The sequence below is a fragment of the Dryas octopetala genome, chromosome 6, assembly GCF_963921425.1.
Source record: "Dryas octopetala chromosome 6, drDryOcto1.1, whole genome shotgun sequence".
Taxonomy (NCBI): Eukaryota; Viridiplantae; Streptophyta; class Magnoliopsida; order Rosales; family Rosaceae; genus Dryas; species Dryas octopetala.
The window spans coordinates 742,116-765,341 of record NC_141371.1 but is presented as its reverse complement, the minus strand read 5'-3'; the positions used below and the strand labels follow the sequence as shown (position 1 = coordinate 765,341).

Genomic DNA, 23,226 nt, shown 5'->3' with positions numbered 1-23,226 from the left:
GACGAAGCCACACGCGCCGACGACAGCCGCGCGCGGAGGAGAGAGAACAAAGAAGGTGCGGGAATGTGTGTGTGAGAGAGAGAGAGAGAGAGAGAGAGAGAGAGAGAGAGATAGCGCGTGCGTGAGGATAAGGATGAGAGAAATTAAAAAAAAAAAACTGATTTGAATAACAGGGTTATAATAGGAATATTTATAAAAATGTGGGTCAAACATAAGTGGATGTTAGTTGACCAGGGAGTTTTGGGAGAGTTTAAGTGACTAATAAGGGGTTTTGAATTAGTTTTAATAAGAATGGAGGTTTTGAAATAACTAAACTCTAATTAGGGGGTTTTGAATAGTTTACACTACAATAAAAGTACAATTTTTTTAATAAAACTACACACACACGACTGTGGACACTCCTGGTGTTGGTTCTAAAATAAGACTAGAAAAAAATTTAAAAAATTAGAATTAAATATAAAATAAAACGTGAATTTTTTTGACACAGATCGATTAGTTAAAGTGCCGAGCGTTTGGTGATTTTTCGTTGTTATTTTTTTTTTCGATTTGTTATATAACTTTGATTGTCGAATAGTCACAGTTGTAATTGTCATGCAATTATAGCTGTGACTATATGAAATTCATAAAAATTCAAAGTTTATAAGAGTTTAATGCTTTTGATTTAAATTTGAGAAATGAAATCCTACAATCTAAAGACTAAATATTAAATCTCAAGCATCGAAAAAATTAAAAAATAACAAATTAGTAAAAAAATTGTGATTATTATAGAATCACACTTGAGTTTGTAAAAATTAAAAAAAAATTCTTCCGAGCCTTTTGGTGTACAATGCCGAGTACTTGATAGTTACATGTTTTTTTAGAGTTTGTATATAAACAATGCGGTCGGGTCTTTTCTTGGAATGTTGAGCTGCTGCTCCTTCATCGATTCCGGGCCCTCTGTTTTTTCTCCAGCCAGTAAGAAACACAGTCTTCTTCTTAGTGGCTTCTCCTCCAGCAAGTCCAACTCTAACCGCCATAATTAACTGCGCCTGCAGTGAACTTGAAAACAATAATGAGGAGTATGACCCCAAGAAATCAGAAGAGCCCTTGCAGATATCATAGAACATTTTTTTCCCACTCCATTTGTCCAGTGAGAAGCTCTGCATGCAAATAAACAAGTGGTTACTGGAAAGAGGAGGAGGAGGAGGAAGGTGTAGTGAGTTAATTTACCATCTTGCCCTCGGCGATGAGGACGGGGTTGTCGCAGAGAGCGAGGTAAAGCTCCTTGTTGGATTTGGAATTAGGGCATTGGATGATAGAATGGATGTGAGGCGGAAGGAATTTGTCCCAAACGGCGTCGGATTCAGCGGCCGGCCTGAAAATCCTGGAAACTGAGGACAGCCTGCACGCATCTCCAGGAGTGGTCAAAGTTATGTAAGTGTATGTAGTTTTTTTTTTTTTTTGGCCAAGGTAAGTGTATGTAGTTTGATAAGCATAATCCAACTAGAATAGGAGTCCTAACCTAATTCTTCTATATATAGTACGTACAACTCCTTATGTATATAAAATATTAGAATTCCAATTGTATTTAAGCCCATAATTAAGATTTTAAATTTTTTTATTCAAGTCAAATCTGATATTGAAAACATACTGTTTGTGGATAAATCCACATGGATTCAATGGCCAAACACAGACCAACACGTGGCACACCAGGTCCCATTTTTGTTCAGACTCTTTGATGGTCAACTTGGTCAGACCCAGCCATCTATGTCATCATCTCAGCTTAGCAACGCCAACATCATGTACATATGAGATCGGCTCTTACCTCCGGGTTACCCATATCCGATCCGAACCGACATTGGGATTCACCAGGAATTCGAGAGATCATCTTTTTCGGCACCATCAGTTCGGCTCGGATCTGGAGATCATTTTTCTCCAGTCACACCTCGACCATTGGTTCGGCTCGGCCCGGCCCAATGACCGATCACGATCAGACGTGCTTCGACAATCTTGTCACCACCTGATCATCTCAACCATTAGTTCGGCTCGGCCCGGACCAATGACCGATCACGATCAGACGTGCTTCGACAATCTTGTCACCACCTGATCATCTCAACCATTGGTTCGGCTCGGCCCGGCCCAATGACCGATCACGATCAGACGTGCTTCGACAATCTTGTCACCACCTGATCATCTCAACCATTGGTTCGGCTCGGCCCGGACCAATGACCGATCACGATCAGACGTGCTTCGACAATCTTGTCACCACCTGATCATCTCAACCATTGGTTCGGCTCGGCCCGGACCAATGACCGATCACGATCAGACGTGCTTCGACAATCTTGTCAGCACCTGATCATCTCAACCATTGGTTCGGCTCGGCCCGGCCCAATGACCGATCACGATCAGACGTGCTTCGACAATCTTGTCACCACCTGATCATCTCAACCATTGGTTCGGCTCGGCCCGGACCAATGACCGATCACGATCAGACGTGCTTCGACAATCTTGTCAGCACCTGATCATCTCAACCATTGGTTCGGCTCGGCCCGGACCAATGACCGATCACGATCAGACGTGCTTCGACAATCTTGTCAGCACCTGATCATCTCAACCATTGGTTCGGCTCGGCCCGGTCCAATGACCGATCACGATCAGACGTGCTTCGACAATCTTGTCAGCACCTGATCATCTCAACCATTGGTTCGGCTCGGCCCGGCCCAATGACCGATCACGATCAGACGTGCTTCGACAATCTTGTCACCACCTGATCATCTCAACCATTGGTTCGGCTCGGCCCGGACCAATGACCGATCACGATCAGACGTGGATCTCCACATCACCACATCAACTCAGTCCATTCCATTCCCAGTTCGGATCGGCTCGGCTTTGGTGATCGTCATCTCAGAACCTAGTTGCGGCCGGATTTCACTTGAGAGGATCACTGCACTACCTACCTAATCGGCTTGGCCGACTTGTCTAAATCCGATCCGATCACACATGGGTTTCACGTCTACACGTGAGGACATGTGTTCGGATCGGCTCGGCCTCCCACCGCCATCCTAAAGAAGATCACGTTGGGACGAACCGCCATACTCAAGTGCACCTGACGTGACTCTCTGACAGATAAGACATTCCAGCTCACAGCCATGACTATTGGGGCATTCCACCTGATCTTCCATCCTTGCATTCAATGCAGCATTGAATGCAAATGAGGTGAGTAGCTGTGCATGCTACTAGTTATGACCGAACGCGTGGATCTCTCTCAGCCACTCAATCACATGCAGGTAACTTACTCTCTACACCTTCCCTTGTCTATATAAACCAACTTATATGCACAAAGCCAAAGATCCCATCCATCCAGCCATCACAAAGCAAACACTTGCACAAACTTTGGCTTACCAAAAACACACTTGGACTTGCTGAGAATAAACCCAGAACATTTGCCTTGTTCTTCCCATTCTCCCAAGTTCATCACATGTTCTTCCTCACTTCCATTCAAACACCATCAAACACACATCACTGACTTCATCATCGGAGCGTGTTTGGCTGGTACCACACCGGTCCATCTCCTTTGATCTTGTGTTTGTCTACAGGAAGATCTCAATCAACATCCACGTCATCATCCAGCAGGACTTCGGATCAGCCAGGTCACTACCCCTAAGTTGTTGTAACTTTCTTACGGAAATTTGCATCAACAGATTGGCGCCGTCTGTGGGAAGATCGACTTCAGCCGTTGTGTTCATCACCACAAGTGCTAAGCTCTTCCTTCACAAGAGTCATCATGACTACCATATTTCGCGACGGTAGCTCTTCCTCAGGAGGATCCCAGAATGATGAACAACATCAGCCTGAGACACCTGAAAAGACGAGAAGAGCCAATCCCTCTGGAAGAGCTGGGATCAGCAATGACCCAGCCGATCTCAGAGCTACCAATAGGCTCTTGAGAAGGGTAAATCAAGAACAACTTGCTGCTGAGAACGAACTTCTTAGGCAGAACAATGAGCTTTTGACCAAACAGGCAGAACAGACCGCCGAACTGCAACGCCTCCGAGCTCAGCAAGGGATGAGTGTTCGGATCGGCAATAACACGAGAATGACCCGAGCTGATCCCGAGGTTCTTTCTCCAGCTCGTCCCCCACAAGTCACTCAGGCTGATATCGACAATCACCCTTGCCGACGGAACATCGATTGCTCATTCCCTGGCTTCGAGAGTATGCCCTTGATTGATCAGCTCGAGTTCTTAAATGCTCGGCAGATCATCCAACAAAAACGCCAGGCCTATGTCAGAGACTCTACTTCACCTCCCGGAAGTTACCATGATGATCCGAGCGAGGAACCGAGGTCGCCGATCCGAACCAGACTGGGGACTCCACTCGGAAACCCAATACGGACCGGATCGGCCGAACAAAGAACTCCAACCAGGAGTAGACTTGGTCCGCAGCCGAACGTAATCCCGGAAGAAGAGCCCGAACCTTCCTCTTCCAGCACCCAGACCGGCAGACAACCTACACGGGATCGGCTCGGCCCAACCATGGTCATGTCCGACCGACGTCCAGTGAGTGAGAGGATCACTCGTCAGCCGGTAAGCGAGAGACTCGGTAACCGGACCGAGTGCTCAGGGGAAACTGCGGCCGAGCCGACCCCACCCAATGTGGAAAATCTTGTCCGGACTTTAGTCCAAAGCCAAATCCGGAGTGTCCACGATCGGCTCGGCCAAGTCGAGGTCTCCAGGGGGTACATCGGTAGAACCGATCACGGGGAAGAGCTTCCCCTCCCATATACCAGCAGGATCATGGATGCTGAGGTCTCCCGGGATACAAAACCCCCCAAGATGGATCAGTACGACGGTACTAGAGATCCCTACGATCATCTTGACAGCTTCAGATACGCCATGGAGGCCCGCCAGGCATCTGAGGCCACGAAGTGCAGAATCTTCCCTTCAACCTTGAAGGGATCGGCTCGGGGGTGGTTTCGAACTCTTCAGCCGAACTCCATTGACTCTTTCTCCAATCTCCGGAGAGCCTTCCTGACGAGATATCGGGTTGTATCCGAACGACTCTACAACTTGAACGATATGTCACTCATCAAACAGCAGGAAGGGGAGAGCCTTAAGACCTATCTGATCCGCTTCAACATCGAATACACGAAGTGTGATGATTGCGACGACAGATCGGCTAAGAACGCTCTTATGCAAGGTCTGCTCGCCGGGGGACTCCGCTCCCATCTGATGAGGAACCCTCCATCCACCTACGACGAGCTCTCCGCTGAAGCCACCAAATGGGCTCGAGCTGAAGAGTGGAACGCTCAAGTGGAAGCACTGAAAACCAACCAGTCAACTCCCAAACGGAAGGAGGAAGAAACCTCATACCCTAATCGCCTGTCTCAGGGGAAGAAGACCAAAACTGCGGAGTCAAGCCAACTCCTAAGCGGGGAGCCTCGTTACGTCCAGTACCTTGAGTTCACCCCGTTGAACACAAGCTTGGAGGATATCTTTTCCAAAATCAAGGATCTGCTCCCGGTCCCTAAGGAGATTCGAGGTCCACCTCAGAACAAAATCAAGGAAGATATCTATTGTAAGTACCATTCCAACCATGGTCACGTCACGAACAACTGCTACTCTCTTCGCGACGCAATAGAGACTCTCGCCCGAGCTGGCAAGATTAATCAATTCCTGACCGGAGCCCCAAGGGTGAAGATCACTGACCCAAGGAGGACCACCAACACCGTTGAAACCAGAGATACTCATATTGGTTGAGGGCTGAGACCTTCGACTTCGCCTCTGGCCCTTCAGATCGGGTCGGATCATCCCGGCGGATCCCCCACATCCAATCCGACCCGATCTGAGGATATTCTAAGAATTGAGTGTTCATCCTTTCTTGGTTATCCCAGCTCGGCTCGGCTCGGCTTTGGTGATCATCATTTCAAATCCTAGTCACAGCCGGATTTCACTTGAAAGGATTACTGCATTATCTGCCTGATCGGTTCGGCCTCTCCCTATTAGGGATTGGGAAGAAGTCCCGGTTTTTTCGAGGAGAAATCGGACCAACCTGTTCGGATCGGCTCAAGACTCAGATCAGCTCGGCTCAGTGCTCAAACGCACTTGCATACCTACGCACAAATACTGAAGTGTTCGCCTGGTTCTACAATGGTGTTCTAAACATTTCCTCTGACTTGATCAAGATCGGGGACTTTCCGATCTGATCTTCTTTCGACAAATATAGATGAACACATCTAGATCCACTTTGATTCTCAGATTTTGAAGCTAAAAACACCTGGTCCAAGCCGGAGCGACTGGCCACAGTCCCGGCGCCCAACAGGAAAAGACTCAAAGGTCTCTAAAAACACCTGGTCCAAGCCGGAGCGACTGGCCACAGTCCCGGCGCCCAACAGGAAAAGACTCAAAGGTCTCTAAAAACACCTGGTCCAAGCCGGAGCGACTGGCCACAGTCCCGGCGCCCAACAGGAAAAGACTCAAAGGTCTCTAAAAACACCTGGTCCAAGCCGGAGCGACTGGCTACAGTCCCGGCGCCCAACAGGAAAAGACTCAAAGGTCTATAAAAATCCCTGGCCGAGCCGAAGTGACTTTCTACAGTCCTAACGTTCGACAGGATATTTCCAAAAAGAAAAATATTTTCAAGCTCAAAACTTTTATCGTGCATACCGAGCCGATCTGAAAGTAAGTTTGAATATTTTTCTCAAAAACAAAATTCCTAATATCTCAATGGACACATCAAACCCATCTGAGATCATCAGGGATTTATAGTTTCTTCTTATTTTCGTCATGCTCATCAGACTAATCCGAAAATAAATTGAGAATTATCATTGCATTTTATCATAATGGCCAAGTCAGGCCGCATGTCACTTCTTACAGGTCATCACCTTTTTTCAACTTCCAATCCATCACAAGTCTGCTCGGACCGGAAGTTGGGGGACTCCTGTTTGTGGATAAATCCACATGGATTCAATGGCCAAACACAGACCAACACGTGGCACACCAGGTCCCATTTTTGCTCAGACTCTTTGATGGTCAACTTGGTCAGACCCAGCCATCTATGTCATCATCTCAGCTTAGCAACGCCAACATCATGTACATATGAGATCGGCTCTTACCTCCGGGTTACCCATATCCGATCCGAACCGACATTGGGATTCACCAGGAATTCGAGAGATCATCTTTTTCGGCACCATCAGTTCGGCTCGGATCTGGAGATCATTTTTCTCCAGTCACACCTCGACCATTGGTTCGGCTCGGCCCGGCCCAATGACCGATCACGATCAGACGTGCTTCGACAATCTTGTCACCACCTGATCATCTCAACCATTAGTTCGGCTCGGCCCGGACCAATGACCGATCACGATCAGACGTGCTTCGACAATCTTGTCACCACCTGATCATCTCAACCATTGGTTCGGCTCGGCCCGGCCCAATGACCGATCACGATCAGACGTGCTTCGACAATCTTGTCACCACCTGATCATCTCAACCATTGGTTCGGCTCGGCCCGGACCAATGACCGATCACGATCAGACGTGCTTCGACAATCTTGTCACCACCTGATCATCTCAACCATTGGTTCGGCTCGGCCCGGACCAATGACCGATCACGATCAGACGTGCTTCGACAATCTTGTCAGCACCTGATCATCTCAACCATTGGTTCGGCTCGGCCCGGACCAATGACCGATCACGATCAGACGTGCTTCGACAATCTTGTCAGCACCTGATCATCTCAACCATTGGTTCGGCTCGGCCCGGTCCAATGACCGATCACGATCAGACGTGCTTCGACAATCTTGTCAGCACCTGATCATCTCAACCATTGGTTCGGCTCGGCCCGGCCCAATGACCGATCACGATCAGACGTGCTTCGACAATCTTGTCACCACCTGATCATCTCAACCATTGGTTCGGCTCGGCCCGGACCAATGACCGATCACGATCAGACGTGGATCTCCACATCACCACATCAACTCAGTCCATTCCATTCCCAGTTCGGATCGGCTCGGCTTTGGTGATCGTCATCTCAGAACCTAGTTGCGGCCGGATTTCACTTGAGAGGATCACTGCACTACCTACCTAATCGGCTTGGCCGACTTGTCTAAATCCGATCCGATCACACATGGGTTTCACGTCTACACGTGAGGACATGTGTTCGGATCGGCTCGGCCTCCCACCGCCATCCTAAAGAAGATCACGTTGGGACGAACCGCCATACTCAAGTGCACCTGACGTGACTCTCTGACAGATAAGACATTCCAGCTCACAGCCATGACTATTGGGGCATTCCACCTGATCTTCCATCCTTGCATTCAATGCAGCATTGAATGCAAATGAGGTGAGTAGCTGTGCATGCTACTAGTTATGACCGAACGCGTGGATCTCTCTCAGCCACTCAATCACATGCAGGTAACTTACTCTCTACACCTTCCCTTGTCTATATAAACCAACTTATATGCACAAAGCCAAAGATCCCATCCATCCAGCCATCACAAAGCAAACACTTGCACAAACTTTGGCTTACCAAAAACACACTTGGACTTGCTGAGAATAAACCCAGAACATTTGCCTTGTTCTTCCCATTCTCCCAAGTTCATCACATGTTCTTCCTCACTTCCATTCAAACACCATCAAACACACATCACTGACTTCATCATCGGAGCGTGTTTGGCTGGTACCACACCGGTCCATCTCCTTTGATCTTGTGTTTGTCTACAGGAAGATCTCAATCAACATCCACGTCATCATCCAGCAGGACTTCGGATCAGCCAGGTCACTACCCCTAAGTTGTTGTAACTTTCTTACGGAAATTTGCATCAACACATACCAACACAAGATCGATCACAACAACGAAGGTTCAAACTTGAAACAGACATTTTCTTGTAAACAGAATATAAGAAAACTTAAAAAGAAAAAAATGAATTCCTTTTGGGCCTGAGCTCAATTCCTTGAACAATGAGACCCCCCTTACTGGAAGCACCACTGATCTCCAACTCCCCATGATGATCTGGACGGATGAAGTCACCCAACTCGACCTCCAGCCAGCCGTCGTGGGCTCTTTCCTTGGGATATTGAGTGGCTAATTCTCCATTTTGTCCGTGGCCAGTAAGAAACAGTCTTCTTAGTGGGTAATTCTCCTCCTCCAACAACTCCAACTGTGACCTCCACAGGTTGGTTTTCAAATCCATAAGCCACTTCAGTTAACTTGAACACAAGATAAGCTTCATATACAGTGGATGGGGACAGCAACCGAGTATCAATTTTCCCACGGATTTCAAGCCACCAAACATAGATAAGCTCAGCCACCTCTTCAAACCTGTATTGTATAATTGTATTGTATCATTGCATGTGCTTTAATTAATGAGCAAATTACAATTTAGTACCTCAACTTTACATGTTTTAATTTAGTATCTCAACTTTAAAAACTTGCAAAAAATTACCTCAACTTTCTGTTTGTCTCAAAATAATACCTCCGTTAGTTTTTCTGTCAAATAAATCGTTATCTGTTGATGTGGCAGAGGTATTTTTGTCTTTTTATCCACATTTAAAAAATAATAATATTTTTAAAACTTTTGAATAAAAAAATTTTCTAAAAAAATTAAAACTTTCAAAAAAAAAAAAAAAAAAGTAAATTATATATAAGTACCTCAATTATACACTGACTTTCAACTTAGTACCCCAACTTTGAAAACTTGACAAAAAATACCTCAATTTTCATTTTGTGTCAAAATAGTACCTACGTTAGTTTTTCTGTCAAATAAACCGTTATCTGCTGACGTGGCATGAGTATTTTCGTTTTTTTCCCCACATTTAAAATATAATAATATTTTTAAAAGAGCAAATTACAATTTAGTACCTTAATTATACACTGACTTTCAATTTAGTACCCTAACTTTGAAAACCTGACAAAAAAGTACCTCAACTTTTATTTTGTGTCAAAATAGTACCTCCGTTAGTTTTTATGTCAAATGAACCGTTATATGTTAACGTGGCAGAGATATTTTCATCTTTTTCCCCACATTTAAAAGATAATAATATTTTAAAAAACTTTTTAATAAAAAAATTTCTTAAAAAAATTAAAATAAAAAAATTTCTTAAAATAAAAACCTTTCACCTTCTCATTTCCCCAGCCTTGCCCCATGCAACATCACCCTTCGGTCCCAACCCCGTCCCCCTCCCTTCCCGTCCTTTCCCCCACCCAGCCAGCCCCCACCCTAGCCCCTTTCCCTGCCCGACCCTCACTCTCCCCCCACCTCAGTCTCGTCGCACCCCCTCCCCCTAGCCCTTACCCTGTCGCACCCCTTTCCCTCAGCCAGCCCCTCTCCTTGCCCGACCCACCCTTTCTCTCCCACCCCAGCCCCCACCCAGCCCTCCCCCACCCATCCTCTCCCCTTCCTGCCCCCACCCATCCCCACCCCACCCCACCCCACCCCACGCCACCCCTCCCCACCCCACCCCACCCCAGCCCCCACCCATCCCCTCCGCCTCTCCCTGCCTGACCCACCTTCTCCCCCACACCCAGTCTTGTCGCACCCGTCCCCCAACCACCAGCCCCTCCCCGACACCTTCATACAGCCCTTCCCCAACCCAGCCCCCTCACCCCCCTTACCCAACCCTGACCCTCCCTACCCATCCCCCAATTTTTTTTAAAATTTTTAAAAGTTTTAATTTTTTAAGAATTTTTTTTATTCAAAAGTTTTAAAAAATATTATTATCTTTTAAATGTGGGAAAAAAGACGAAAAATACCTCTGCCACATCAACATATAACGGTTCATTTGACAGAAAAACTAATTGAGGTACTATTTTGACACAAAATGAAAGTTAAGGTACTTTTTTGTCAGGTTTTCAAAGTTGGGGTACTAAATTAAAAGTTAGTGTATAGTTAAGGTACTAAATTATTATTATCTTTTAAATGTGGGGAAAAAGACGAAAATGTCCTTGCCACGTCAGCAGATAACGGTTTATTTGACAGAAAAACTAACGGATGTACTATTTTGACACAAAATGAAAGTTGAGGTACTTTTTGTCAAGTTTTCAAAGTTGGGGTACTAAGTTGAAAATTATTATATAATTGAAGTACTTACGATAATTTGCTCTAAAAAAAATTTTGGGGGGAGAATGGCAGGGAGGGTTGGGGGGGTGAGGGGGCTGGGTTGGGGTTTGGATAAGGTGGGGTGAAGGGGGGTGGGTCGGGGAGGGTGCCGGCTGGGTTGGGTTGGGGGGAAAGAGGTTGTTGCTAGGTGTGGCTGGGTGGGGGATGCGACTAGGCTGGGGGTAGGGGGGAGGGGGTGCGATGGGACTGGGGCTGGGGGAGAGGGTGGGTCGGGTAAGGAAAGGGGGAGGGGGTGCGACGGGGTTGGGGGTAGGGGTGGGGGGGAGAGGGGGGCAGGCTGGGGCGAGGGGAGAAGCTGGGTGGGGGCTGGGAGGGGAGGGGAGGAGAGAGGAGTGGAGGGGAGGGGAGGGGCTGGGTAGGGGGTGGGGGTGGGAAGGGGAGGGCTGGGTGGGGAGTAGGGGCGGGAAGGGACGGGGCTGGGAATTGGGGAGGGGGGAGAGGGGGAGAGGGTGCTGTGTAAAAATAATTTTTAAGAAATTTTTTAATTTTAAGAAATTTTTTTTATTCAAAAATTTTAAAAATATTATTATTTTTTAAATATGAGTAAAAAGACGAAAATATCTCTGCCACATCAGCAAATAACAGTTTATTTGACAGAAAAACTAACGGAAGTACTATTTTGACACAAATTGAAAGTTGAGGTATATATTTTTTTGCAAGTTTTCAAAGTTTGGGTACTAAATTGAAATAATATATAAAATTGAGGTATTAAATTGTAATTTACTCTTAATTAATTGCATGTACATATAACATATATATACTTAATCAATTCTATATAAGTACATACTTAATTACATACAATGCTAATTAAAGTACTAAAACCAAACAAATTAAACTTCATTAGGGTGAAAGAATTTTAGAGACCTGGAGTCAGGCAGAGAAATCCACTTCCAATATCGAGGAGTATCAGACCAAACAATGAAAAGGTCCCTTGCAGATATCATGTAACATTTTTTCCCACTCCATTTGTCCACTGAAAAGCTCTGCACGCATATATGAATATGATCGTTCCATGTCAACAACATATATAAGAGATATATTCAAGGATTCTATACTATTCGGAGGGAGGGTGTAGTGAACTTACCATCCTGCCCTCGTGGATGAGTACTGGGTTGTGGCAGAGAGCGAGGTAAAGCTCCTTCCTGGACTTGCTATTGGAAGGCAGCTGGGACGACTGGTTGGATGTGGACAGGATGGTGTGGACGTCAGGCGGAAGGAAGTTGTCCCAAACGGCGTCGGATTCAGCGGTCAAACTGAAGGTCTTGGAAACGGAGGACAGTCTGCAGGCATCTGGGGGAGTGGTCAATGAGATCACGTTGGCTATGCATCCTTCCGGCAACGCCTGCAGGTCCAGCAGGACCAGCACCTTCCCTCTGCCGCGCCTGATAATTCCTTCTCCTCCGTCTCTAGACGCACGCATTTTCTGATGTTTCACTGCCAACTCAAAATCTTGTGTTTCTGTCAGTAAACAGTACGGATGTATGTATAGAGACAAGAGATCAAGTCTTTTTAACAATCTTAACAATTAAGTCATGGACCAGGGCACAACAACTTTTAATCCAGGCCCAATGATAAATCATGCGGCCCAATTTAATTTCCTTTTTTCTTGCCAGTTACTCTTTAAATTTTGTGTACTCGTTTAAAAATATAAAAAAAAATTCTATCAGTTAGATTTAAAAGGGTTAATTTCAGTTCAGTACTTCAAGTTTGCTTCAAATTTCAATTTAGTAACTTATGTTTAAAATCTTGCAATGTTAATTTGTTGCAATGTCATACCTTCGTCAGTATGACTGTTGAAAAATTTATTAAATGCTGATGTGGCACACCCACATTACTGACTAGATGTCACGTGATCTGACAACATGACATGTCATGCCTAATGGCATAAAAAAAAATTTAAATTCTAAAGATTTAAAAATAATTATGTGGCATGATGTGCCATGTTTCTAAATTTTTAATTATTTTTATGCCACGTGGCATAACATGACTTATTATCAGATCACGTGGTATCTAATCATCATTGTGGGAATGTCATGTAAGTGCCACATCAACTTTTAACAGATCTCTTAATAATCATACCGACGGAGGTATAACATTGCAATAAATTGAAAAGATAAGGTATGACATTACAAGATTTTAAACATGAGGTACTAAATTGAAGTAAACTTGAAATACTGAATTGAAATTAATCAAACTTTTTGTTTTATTTTGTTTTGTTTTAATTTTAGTTTTATTTTCAAGTCGTACCACAAATTTTGATTCTGGCCAAGCAAATCATAAAAAATATAAACTTTCTTGCATCTGCATTTTGAAATTTAATTTCAATCTCTCTTCATCACCTAATAAAAAAAATTATGCCAATTTACCAACTTAATTTAAAATTTTCTACAATATCAAACCTCAGACAGCTTCTGTCACATTTTTCATTTCATTAAATCACGTGAGTTGGACGTGACCCCCTTTTAAGGGGGGGTTTTGGTGTTTTTATGTATAGTAGTAAAGAGGAAGCAATAATATTTTCATTTTTCCCATTTACCTATGAATCAACTTAAATAAAGAGAGCAGTGCCCAACAAAAATTTGTCTTTATTGTTTGTTAAAAGATAAAGCTGGGAGATAAAGATATTCCATCCTAAGAGACAATGTACAAGAAAAAAATAAGCTCTTATTTACTATTTATGAAAAACATTTATGCATCAACTCAAGCATTGGTACAATTAGATGTGATTCAGGCCCCGGAACTTGAGAACTCAAAAGCTGATACTGCTTTACTTATCCCTTCACTAAATAAAAAAAAATATCAATCGGTTTCATCTTTAACCCAAAACTACAATCATGGGAACAAAACATTGAGTCCTAGTAAATACAAATTGTAATTCAAGTGTGACTGGTACAGAAAAAATTCTGGTTTCAACAACCTTCTTGTCACAATATTTGGATCTGATACACGACTTTATACATCTCAGAAAAAATGCAAAACCTGGAAAAGAAAGTCATCCAGTAAGCAAAATAAAATAGTGAGAGAGAACTGAGAGAGCTGAGAGAGAGAGAGAGATGCATGACTTTATTCTCCTACCTTTTTAACAATTCATGCAACGAGAGAAATGTAATTCATGCAGCGCACATAACTTGACACCCTGCATAGTGACTATATGCCCCTAAAGTTATTACCTTCATCAAATTGTACAAGGGAAATGAATAGACCGAAATTGGTTCTGACATCCTCAAATCTGATTAGCCATCTCCAAGGAAGCAACTGATTTTCTATTTTACAACAACATTTAACCAGCTTCCGCCCCAAATCTCTGCACCAAGAATTCATCCAGCTGACCCCAGTTCGGTATACCAGATTCACTCACTTTATCAGAAGGTAAAGATCGAATACATCCAAGAATGTGTTTAACATCCCGGTGCAGCCTGGTAGAAAGTGGAATGCTGTTTCATTAAAGAGTTCTGATAGCTAGTATGCACACAAGGAGAAAAAAATGAAAAGGTAGTACCTGTCCATGGCTTGTGGTGTGCTGACCTCTAAGTGTGAAAATGCTTCTGAAATTTGTGAATGGAAGATTAAAATCACTTGCCTGAAAATTACAGACCACAGTAATCAATGAGTTGCAAGATTGAGTTTCAATTTGAGCACAAATTGCTCCCCCAATCAAATTATGTCTTTACAGATTACCAATGAACACTGATATGGATGGACAACGCAAGAACATCAAGCAAACCAATGGAAGGAAAAGGATGAGTATTTGACCAGGTTGCTGAGCAGCATCTTTTTTTTTTTTTTCCTATGTTATCGTACAATAGCAACCAAACTTATAGCACCGTAACTTATTTTTGGGCCTGATATGGCACCAAAACTTCCTATTTCAATAGAACTTGTACAGCTCTCTAATACCGAAAAGTTCATTATATTGATCCAAACAGAAAGGTATGTTGAAGGTCCAATGTCACACCCACCAGATGCAAGACTAGAATCTTGGTGTAAACGAGTGCTTGGAAAGAGCAAAAAGAAAAGAAAACAAAGGACACCCTGGAAGGGCCACCTACAAATTTATACTACAAATTACTGAGGTACAGAGGCAACAACAAACATGTCAAGTATCCAAAATCTCAGAATTAATCACATGCTAAAGATGAGCCTAACCTGAAAATTGCTTGAACATCGACCTCATGTAAAGTTCGAGTTAGAACACGTTGCAAGTATCCAACTTCCTGGAAATGAGTTGGACAGTGAGGCCCACAAAGATCAATTAAGATAAAGAAATTTCCAGAAACCACTAGTTCTTTTACATTTAAAAGAGGTATAGTAAGAGGGTGATACAAATACAGTTACCTTGGTAAGCGATCGAGCAAATTGACTGGGCTGTGGGTCAGCATCTTCAGGTCTATTCCAGCTCTCTACAATTTGAGGCAACCCACGTAGATGAACCAATAACCTTTCTCTCATGATCTGGACCAGCTTCGTATGTATTTCATCTCTGTGAACCTTATAATCCTGTTTTAAATTGAATGAATAAATTTATAATGGCAAAACAAGCCCCCAACTAGCAACAGGAAAGTTCAATGAACAAGAACACAAGCATCAGGATGTTCATATGGCAGTCCCTAACTCACTTTCCAAAAATGGGGATAAAAAAGAAAAGATATAAAAAACTGAAATAAACAATACGGAACCATGACAATGTTTAAAATGTTTCCCAGTGTAAAAACACAAACCTGAGCTACTCGATCAATTTCAGATAGCAACATTGCCTTTCTTGTCTCGGGTACTTTTAGAAAAAGAATTTGCCTGAGTTCTTGCAGCAAAGAAAGAATAAAATCACCATATTACTCAAAAGCTCCGTGGTCAAAGTAGAAACTGTATACAAATATATATATATATATATATATATGAAATACAATCCGTAAAGCAGCAACAACAATTTGTTTTTTGGTACTACAACATCAATTTTTAGGGAATAAATTATTCAGTTAGAATTACCTACCAGGAATAATAGCATATGTAAAACTGATGACTTGACTTGCCAAGGCCAAGTGTTTAGAAGTGATAGACTTTAAACCAGATACCTGCAAAACCACATATGATCTATCAAAAAGCTACAACAATGACTCCGATATAACAGAAAATGTAACCAAAAACATCGAAATAAAATTTATGCAAGGTACATAAATCAGGTCCTAAAAAAATATTTGTGGAAGCTTATAATAATCACTAGGTTTTCTAGGCTGAAGACAGAAAATTGCAAATAAAATCAGTGAAAATGGTCAGTTACATGTACATATAGCACGGTAGATATATAATAAAAAAAAGTTGCATAACCCTTTTGGGGATTCTGTGTGTCAGTTTCATATTACATAGTTTGTAAAGGCAATATCAACCAATTACTGAGAGAAATTTAGTACCTGCATGGCCCCAGCACCAAGAACAAGCTGGCACGTTCTTGTATTGAAAAATTTCAAAATTTCTACAATACGGTGAATAACTTCTGAGGACAGTGTTGGAAAAAAATTGTTCATATCAATGTACTCTGACAACATCTTCATCAATATCAAGCCACTGGAGGAAAAATACAAGGGAAAAAATTGAATTAAAGGCTTATAACAAAAAAATACAAGGAAAAATACAAAAGTTCTTTTAATTATTGGAAAAAAATATTAATAATTTCCTCAATGAGGGAAAAAAGAGTGCAAACGAAACTCCAAATACCGTAAATCAGCATTAGTTTAACACAAACACTATCAGAAAACATATAGCAGAAATCAGCTCGGACTATTATAACACCTCCATTTAAATCCTACGCACCATATCCAAATCTGAGAACTTTCAATGAAAATAATAAAGAATAAATTAAAATTTTTTTAAAAAAAAGTAACTAACCAGTTTACCATGTGAAAACCAACACCTTTGTATGAAAGGGTTTGAGAGGTTGATTTTCCCCGCTCCTTCATGTTGCTATGGTTATTTTGAACCACAGAATTTGTTACATCAGCCTTATTTTTTTCAACTCCATCAGCATTGGGTGTAGACTTCTCCTTTGCAGTCACATCCGTAGATAATTCACTAGAATCAGCCTGCTTAAATTGCTGTTCGGCAATTGATGGTCCAGTATCTGCTACATGTAAACTAGTACTACTTGTGGCCACCTCACTGTAACTTGCTTCCGTAATACCTTGGACAGCATCCAGGTCCTCGGATACCAATGCTTCAGAACAAAATAGTGAAGTGACAATAACCTGAAATTCATCAGGAACATCTACTTCCACCCAAGTTTCTTGGTCAAGAACTGCCTTAATTTTTGTCATCTACAACAACCATGAAAAAATAAAAAACAATTAGCTCAAAGTAACATACCAGGTGCAATAGGAACTAAATGTAAGTATGCGCAATTAGAAACGAACTCGAGATTCATGCTGAAAATCGATGAAGGCTTTGGCCTGTGACTGTAGTGTTCCCCTAATGCTAAATCCCGGCCTTCCCCCAATCTGTTTATGTTGGCACAAAATGGCATCACAGACATAAGCATTGTTTATAAAACTAAAAGTTATAAAATGGAAAAGGAAACAAAAGGGAAAGAAAAAAATACAAAGAAGATTACCTTCTCTGTAGCAGTTATAAACTCTTGGGTAATGTTATATATGCTCAAGAACTCCTGCAATCTCAACTTAGGATGAAGAAGAGCACGAACCCCAAGTAGCTTTGCCCATCTTCCCTGAGCAGCATCACATGCTGCAACAACGGCTTCTGTGTTTTCTCGTAACACATCAGCTCTGTTTAGAATCGCATTGTTTCAGAATATTGCATACTTTTGGCAACATTTCAAAATCGGAACAGATCAAAACTAAACCTTTAAAATTAAACAGACTGATGGTATAAAACCACCTATTCTGAATTTGAAAGAACTTCGATGGGATGACCAATTGAGAGATGGTATCCTAAACCCATCTTGACACCACCATAGCAAGCCGCAATAAGCATTACTATGATACATAAAAAACCATACAGTGGCACATTCAACAGTGGCACATTCAGATATTTTATCTGGAAAGAGCCAAAATTTTGAGCCGTACCCACCAAATAATAATGAACCCTAAATCTTAAAATTAAATGACAAACAGTGTTTTCCAGCATGGGAAAATTTTAGGCAGCAAAGGAAACAAGAGTAACATGAAAGAATTAACACGATCAAGAGAGGAGAGTTCACCTAAAATTTTTAGAAATGCTTGAAGGACTTGCTGCATCATTTGCTTTTCCTTGAAATGAAAGAACCTTTGCAGCAACTCTCTGAGGTGAATATGGCAGAAGCAAACCACCTTGACCATCATTCTCTTGAGCTGTTTCTGCAGCCGCGGCACCAACAGCAATTGCAGCAGCAACTGAATCAGCTGCATAGTGACCATCAAGGTTGCACATAATCCACTCGATGGCCTTTTTCACTTCAGCAGCCCGCACTAGATGTGCCTGCATTCACTAAAATAAATCATATGACATCACACTCAAATAGTGGTTAAGGCTGAAAGAAAATAGACAAGAACTTAGAGGAAGCTCACATAATTATCATGCATAAATACAGCTTATATGGCATCTAATTATACAACTTAAAAGCAACCTAAAAACAAATCAAATACCGCAACCATTAAAACTGATTGTCCCTAATGCTCTCAAATGAATTTGACTGAGACTCAAACATTTAAGTCAAAGTAGAAGTCTCCAAGATGTAGACAGAGAGGCAAACTGTTTATCATTTCTTTTAGAGATGTTAGGGTTAGAGAAAATATCCGTAAGTCTCTCCCAAATGACTTCAACTTGTAGGCTCAGAACATTTAAATTGGAGTAGGAGTCTCCAAAATGTAGACAGAGAAAACCTGTCTATCATTTCTTTAGACATGTTAGGCTAGAGAAAATATATGCAAGTGCTTCAACTGCCTCAGGTTGCTGAATAATTACAAGAACAGGCAACATTATGTGCTTCATACTAAAGAATGGTGCGAGAAAAAAAATAAATTTAGGATTAAAGGACAAATATAGTGTAATGACAAGAGTTTGGTTTAGAAAAAAAACTTAGATTAGTTTATGCAGCACTAGAAACTGTAAACAGCAACTCAAAAAAAGAGAAACTTGTAGTTGCGCAGATTGATTATTATGCATAAAACACAACCCCAAGCTAAATCTATTCTCAAGCTGAGCCTTATGAAGGAGAAAAACTTGTTTGCAGCCCTAATCATTGTCATTCATTAGAAACATATAATTTAACTTAAACCACACCATAATCAAATGAACAGTGAGTATACTGGGAATTCAACAGAGAAATTATAGTCAGTCGAAAAAGAAAAACGCTATGTCTCGAAAATAAAGCAAGAATAGTCTAGTACACATACCCTTACAATCAGAAAAATAGCACTTAAAAGTTGAACAAAGCTTTCAGATGACAGGCTCCTCAACTTGCTTGCAAGTGATGCACCAATACCTAAATCACCATGTGTTAAAAGATCAAAGAAACCGTACATATTAGATAAGCAAAGAAGAAAATTTGTCTGAAACAACGGGGCACCAAATTTGATCATGCAGAACATAAACATATTAATTTTTACTAGCAAATTTTTCAGTCATGTGCATAAAAGAGAAGCATCGTGAAGCATTTCTCACCATCTGCATCTACTACTCGCTCCCCAGGTGTAAAATCTGACTCCAGAGGTCGGGAAACAAGAATAGGAAGCAGCTCTGCAACCGCATTCTTAATAGCAGTCTTCATGTCAGCAGTAAGTTGGTCACGATATAGCCTCAACACAGAAGGCAGCTTGGCCTGAAAGTAAAAAAGATACCATCAAACATATACTTAAAAAGATCATTTAAAGTTCATACTCACTGATCACAGAAAGGAAACAATTCCATCCCGTCAGAAATCAGAACAGTGAGTAGAAGGGAAAAAAAATTGGTTTGACAAAGAATACCATGGTTAAACAATTTTGATTGCTAGAAATACTTCTGAATTTGATAATTTTGATGATATTACAGAAACATACAAAAACTTACATAAGCATCAAATATATGAACTATGGCACAACCTCACACTGCACAAGTGTGCATTCACACAATCAAGAATGGCATGCAAAGACCAACTAAAAGTTAAACCCATAAACAACATTTAGTCAGGTGAAGATTATTCATTCAAAGAAATCTTGCAAGCCCCACCTAAGCTACCCATAATTCACACAACACAATAAATAATTTCTATATTATATTGCACATTTTTCCAAGGTCAAAACATAAACTTCTTTCCCTCTCTTTTCTTGCTGTAACTCTGTAGTTTCCCAGACATGAACAAATTTATGCAATAACCTCCGTAAATAATTACTCACTGTTTAACAGCCCAAAAAAACCCATAGTTACTCACAGTTCTAAGCAATCCAATGATGACAGGAAGAAGACGATCTTGAAAATTGGAGGTTTCTTCATCATCCAACTTAACCTGCTAACATAAAAATACCAGTAATCGATTCACATATAGAATCCACAATAAAGGAAAATGACTTAAAGTGAAGCAGCCACAGGGCAGTAAAAACTGTACACAATTGAGCTTACTTCACCATCTTCTCCATTCATGAGAATGGATGCCCTTGCTTTCGCTCTGGATATAATTATAACATCTGTATCTCCAGCATCGTGTATTGAAGCACGCATAAATTCTGCAGAAAGAATGCTACAAGAATAAATTTAATAAGTTACTATAAACATGCCTTATATCAGTTTATTTCCATCTGAAAGACACAAAATGTTTATTTAGGTTGAAATCAAGCAATATTTTGATCATCTAACTCGGTCAAACTGAATTCAGCAAAGCATATCGTTTCCAAAAGATCAGATTGCAACACAAATACTGCTAATCATTGTGTCAAGGTTCAGATTCTCAGAAGAAAGGAATTAAAAAATGCCAAGCCCAGTCCCAAATTCACACACCAAGACATAATTAGATGGAAAAAAGACAAAGCAATTAGTGAGGAGCGGAATAGAAGACGTTAAAAATCAACGCAAATGGTGTCTCTCATTTCTTCATAACTAATGTCACAATAACGGGAAACTATACCTGTTTATGGATTCTATTGAAGCTGCTACATGATCCCTGAGGTGATGAAAGCAATGTAGACCAGTAAGCTCATCCCCATCCTATTAAACACATATAAACACCAATAAGTTGCATGGAAATTGAAGTCCAGTAGATTGTATTCTTCCTTTTTTTAAAACACTAGTTTCAGTGGGAGGCAGAATTAAAAAAAAAAAAAAAAAAGGTAAATAAATAATACCAGCAAATGCTGCAAATCGTCTGTGATATCCAAACCTCCCGCACAATCTGCAGAGGCAACAAGCTGTATGACAGAAAAAGTAGATCAACTTATATCACAAAAGTTGCAACCTATAGTAATAACCACATAAGTTTTTGCTTAACTCCTCAGATGAAGAATCATGAGCATTTCGAATAAGAAGACCTAAAAGAAAATCATAAACTAGGCAACTAAAGTCTATTTCATATTATCTTATTTCTAGTTTGAAGCCATGAATTCTTCTAAAAATCCATCAAAAGGTTAGGGGGTAATATTACAACAGAAGATCTTGTATGGAGTATATTTAAGTACTAGTACAACAACAAAGAAAGGGATGAACGGCAAAACTTAACATTAACCCATTTAACCATATTTTCAGATGTCACCAATCACATATCAGAGCTTTCAGTTGGCTCTTATCCTAGGAACCAATTGGCAATTGACTAAGAAGAAAGTTACATATGAACATAACAAATTGGCAATTGCCATTTTATAGTGCCATCTAGATATATCAAACATCAAGTTCTAAACGGCAAGTAAAACAAAGCAAACACTAGAATTCTAGACCATACAGCTACCAATTAGAAAAAACATGAAAAATTCAATCCACTACTAAACCGAAGTGATAAAAAAGAACGAAAGTAATAATAATTCAAAGCGCAATCGAATAGCATACCAGTTTAAGCGCAGAAAGAGCTTGATTGACATACAATATGAGCCTCAATTTCTGTTGAAGAGCCAACAAGTTGCTCCTGGTGACATTCAATTCCTGAATCTGCCTTGCAGACTCGACCAAATCGACATCCAAGAGCAATATAGTCTCCTTGAGCTCGCGAATCCGACTACACCCCTCGACGATCTTGACATTCAAGTCCTGCAACTGCCCCTGGGCCTCGAAGAAGGAGTTGGAGCGCAGCGAGATCTCCTTGACCAAGTGAAGCTCCACCACGTCCAAGTAATGTGAGAGCTTCTCCTGCAGCACCAAATTCTCCGACACGTTCGAGAACGGGCACGCCGACTTGAACGTCGCGCCGTCTTCCAAGGCGAAGTCTTCTTTGAAATACAGGGCGGGGACTTCTCGCAGACACGCGACGAGGGCTTCGCCTTGGCCGCCGATGGAGTCCACGTCCAGGTTCTCTTTCTTGACGTGGTTGATTATGTCCTCGAAGCGGTGGTAGTGATCGGAGATGGAGGCCACGTAGGGGTTGAAGTCGGATCGGGTAGCGGTGTCGGATGCGGATTTGGGTACAAGGGGTGAGAATTCAGGCGGGGCGACGGCGGTGGAGGAGGACCACCACCCGACCCAGGTGGAGGAGTCGGAGGCATTGGGGTTGTTGAGGATGGACGAGAGGCTCTGGCTGGTGCTGGAATTCGGGTCGGGTATGGAATTGGATCTGCTGGGGGACCTTCCGGGTTGGGAAGGGTGGGAGTCCATCATTACCATTTTCTTATTAGAACCATGACTGTTGTGGAGGTGGTGTTGGTTGTGGTGCTGGTGGTGGTGGTTCATGTATTGGATAGAAGGGAGCGAGTTTGGTGAGTTGACCCGGAGAGAGTTGCATAAACCCTAACGACCGATTGAGTGGGAATGTGGTGGTGGATCTGGGATTTGGATATATAGGATCTGAGAAGAACGCCAAGACAGTGGAGAGAAAATAATAAATCATCACAGAAAGACAGGTCGAGGTCGTGTTCGTGACACAGACAAAACCGGGCTGACCCGGATAGACAGCTGGATTCAATTCTTAAGCCCAAAGAAGTTGGAAGTTAAAAAGCTGACGAACGGCCCAAATGAGCCCAAGAAGGTTTGAAAT

At 42.0% G+C, this 23,226-nt stretch overlaps 1 protein-coding gene and 1 pseudogene across 3 annotated transcripts; both read right to left on the bottom strand.

The window, feature by feature from the left end:
- Nucleotides 1–821: 821 nt before the first annotated feature.
- Nucleotides 822–12,513, bottom strand: LOC147280681 (putative F-box protein PP2-B12 pseudogene; annotated as a pseudogene). Its single transcript, XR_015122805.1, has 5 exons — nucleotides 12,178–12,513; nucleotides 11,958–12,076; nucleotides 8,807–9,295; nucleotides 1,210–1,381; nucleotides 822–1,139 (listed from the first exon to the last, which is right to left on the bottom strand). The product of XR_015122805.1 is annotated as a putative F-box protein PP2-B12 pseudogene (transcript).
- A 1,346-nt stretch (nucleotides 12,514–13,859) lies between these two features.
- VPS54 lies at nucleotides 13,860–23,044 on the bottom strand. Of its 2 annotated transcripts, none has more exons than XM_086246731.1 (19): nucleotides 22,089–23,044; nucleotides 21,395–21,457; nucleotides 21,178–21,257; nucleotides 20,676–20,793; nucleotides 20,488–20,565; nucleotides 19,740–19,896; nucleotides 19,472–19,560; nucleotides 18,298–18,554; nucleotides 17,692–17,863; nucleotides 17,495–17,578; nucleotides 16,974–17,398; nucleotides 16,499–16,652; nucleotides 16,081–16,162; nucleotides 15,812–15,891; nucleotides 15,429–15,590; nucleotides 15,240–15,307; nucleotides 14,593–14,673; nucleotides 14,264–14,509; nucleotides 13,860–14,072 (listed from the first exon to the last, which is right to left on the bottom strand). In XM_086246731.1, exons 1-18 carry the CDS (start codon nucleotides 22,920–22,922, stop codon nucleotides 14,374–14,376), a joined length of 3,120 nt encoding a protein of 1,039 aa, XP_086102857.1. In that variant the 5' UTR covers nucleotides 22,923–23,044; the 3' UTR covers nucleotides 13,860–14,072; nucleotides 14,264–14,373. The 2 variants fall into 2 exon arrangements, with proteins under 2 accessions (XP_086102857.1, XP_086102858.1); XM_086246732.1 differs by having other exon boundaries at nucleotides 20,488–20,562.
- Between the last annotated feature and the right edge of the window lie 182 nt (nucleotides 23,045–23,226).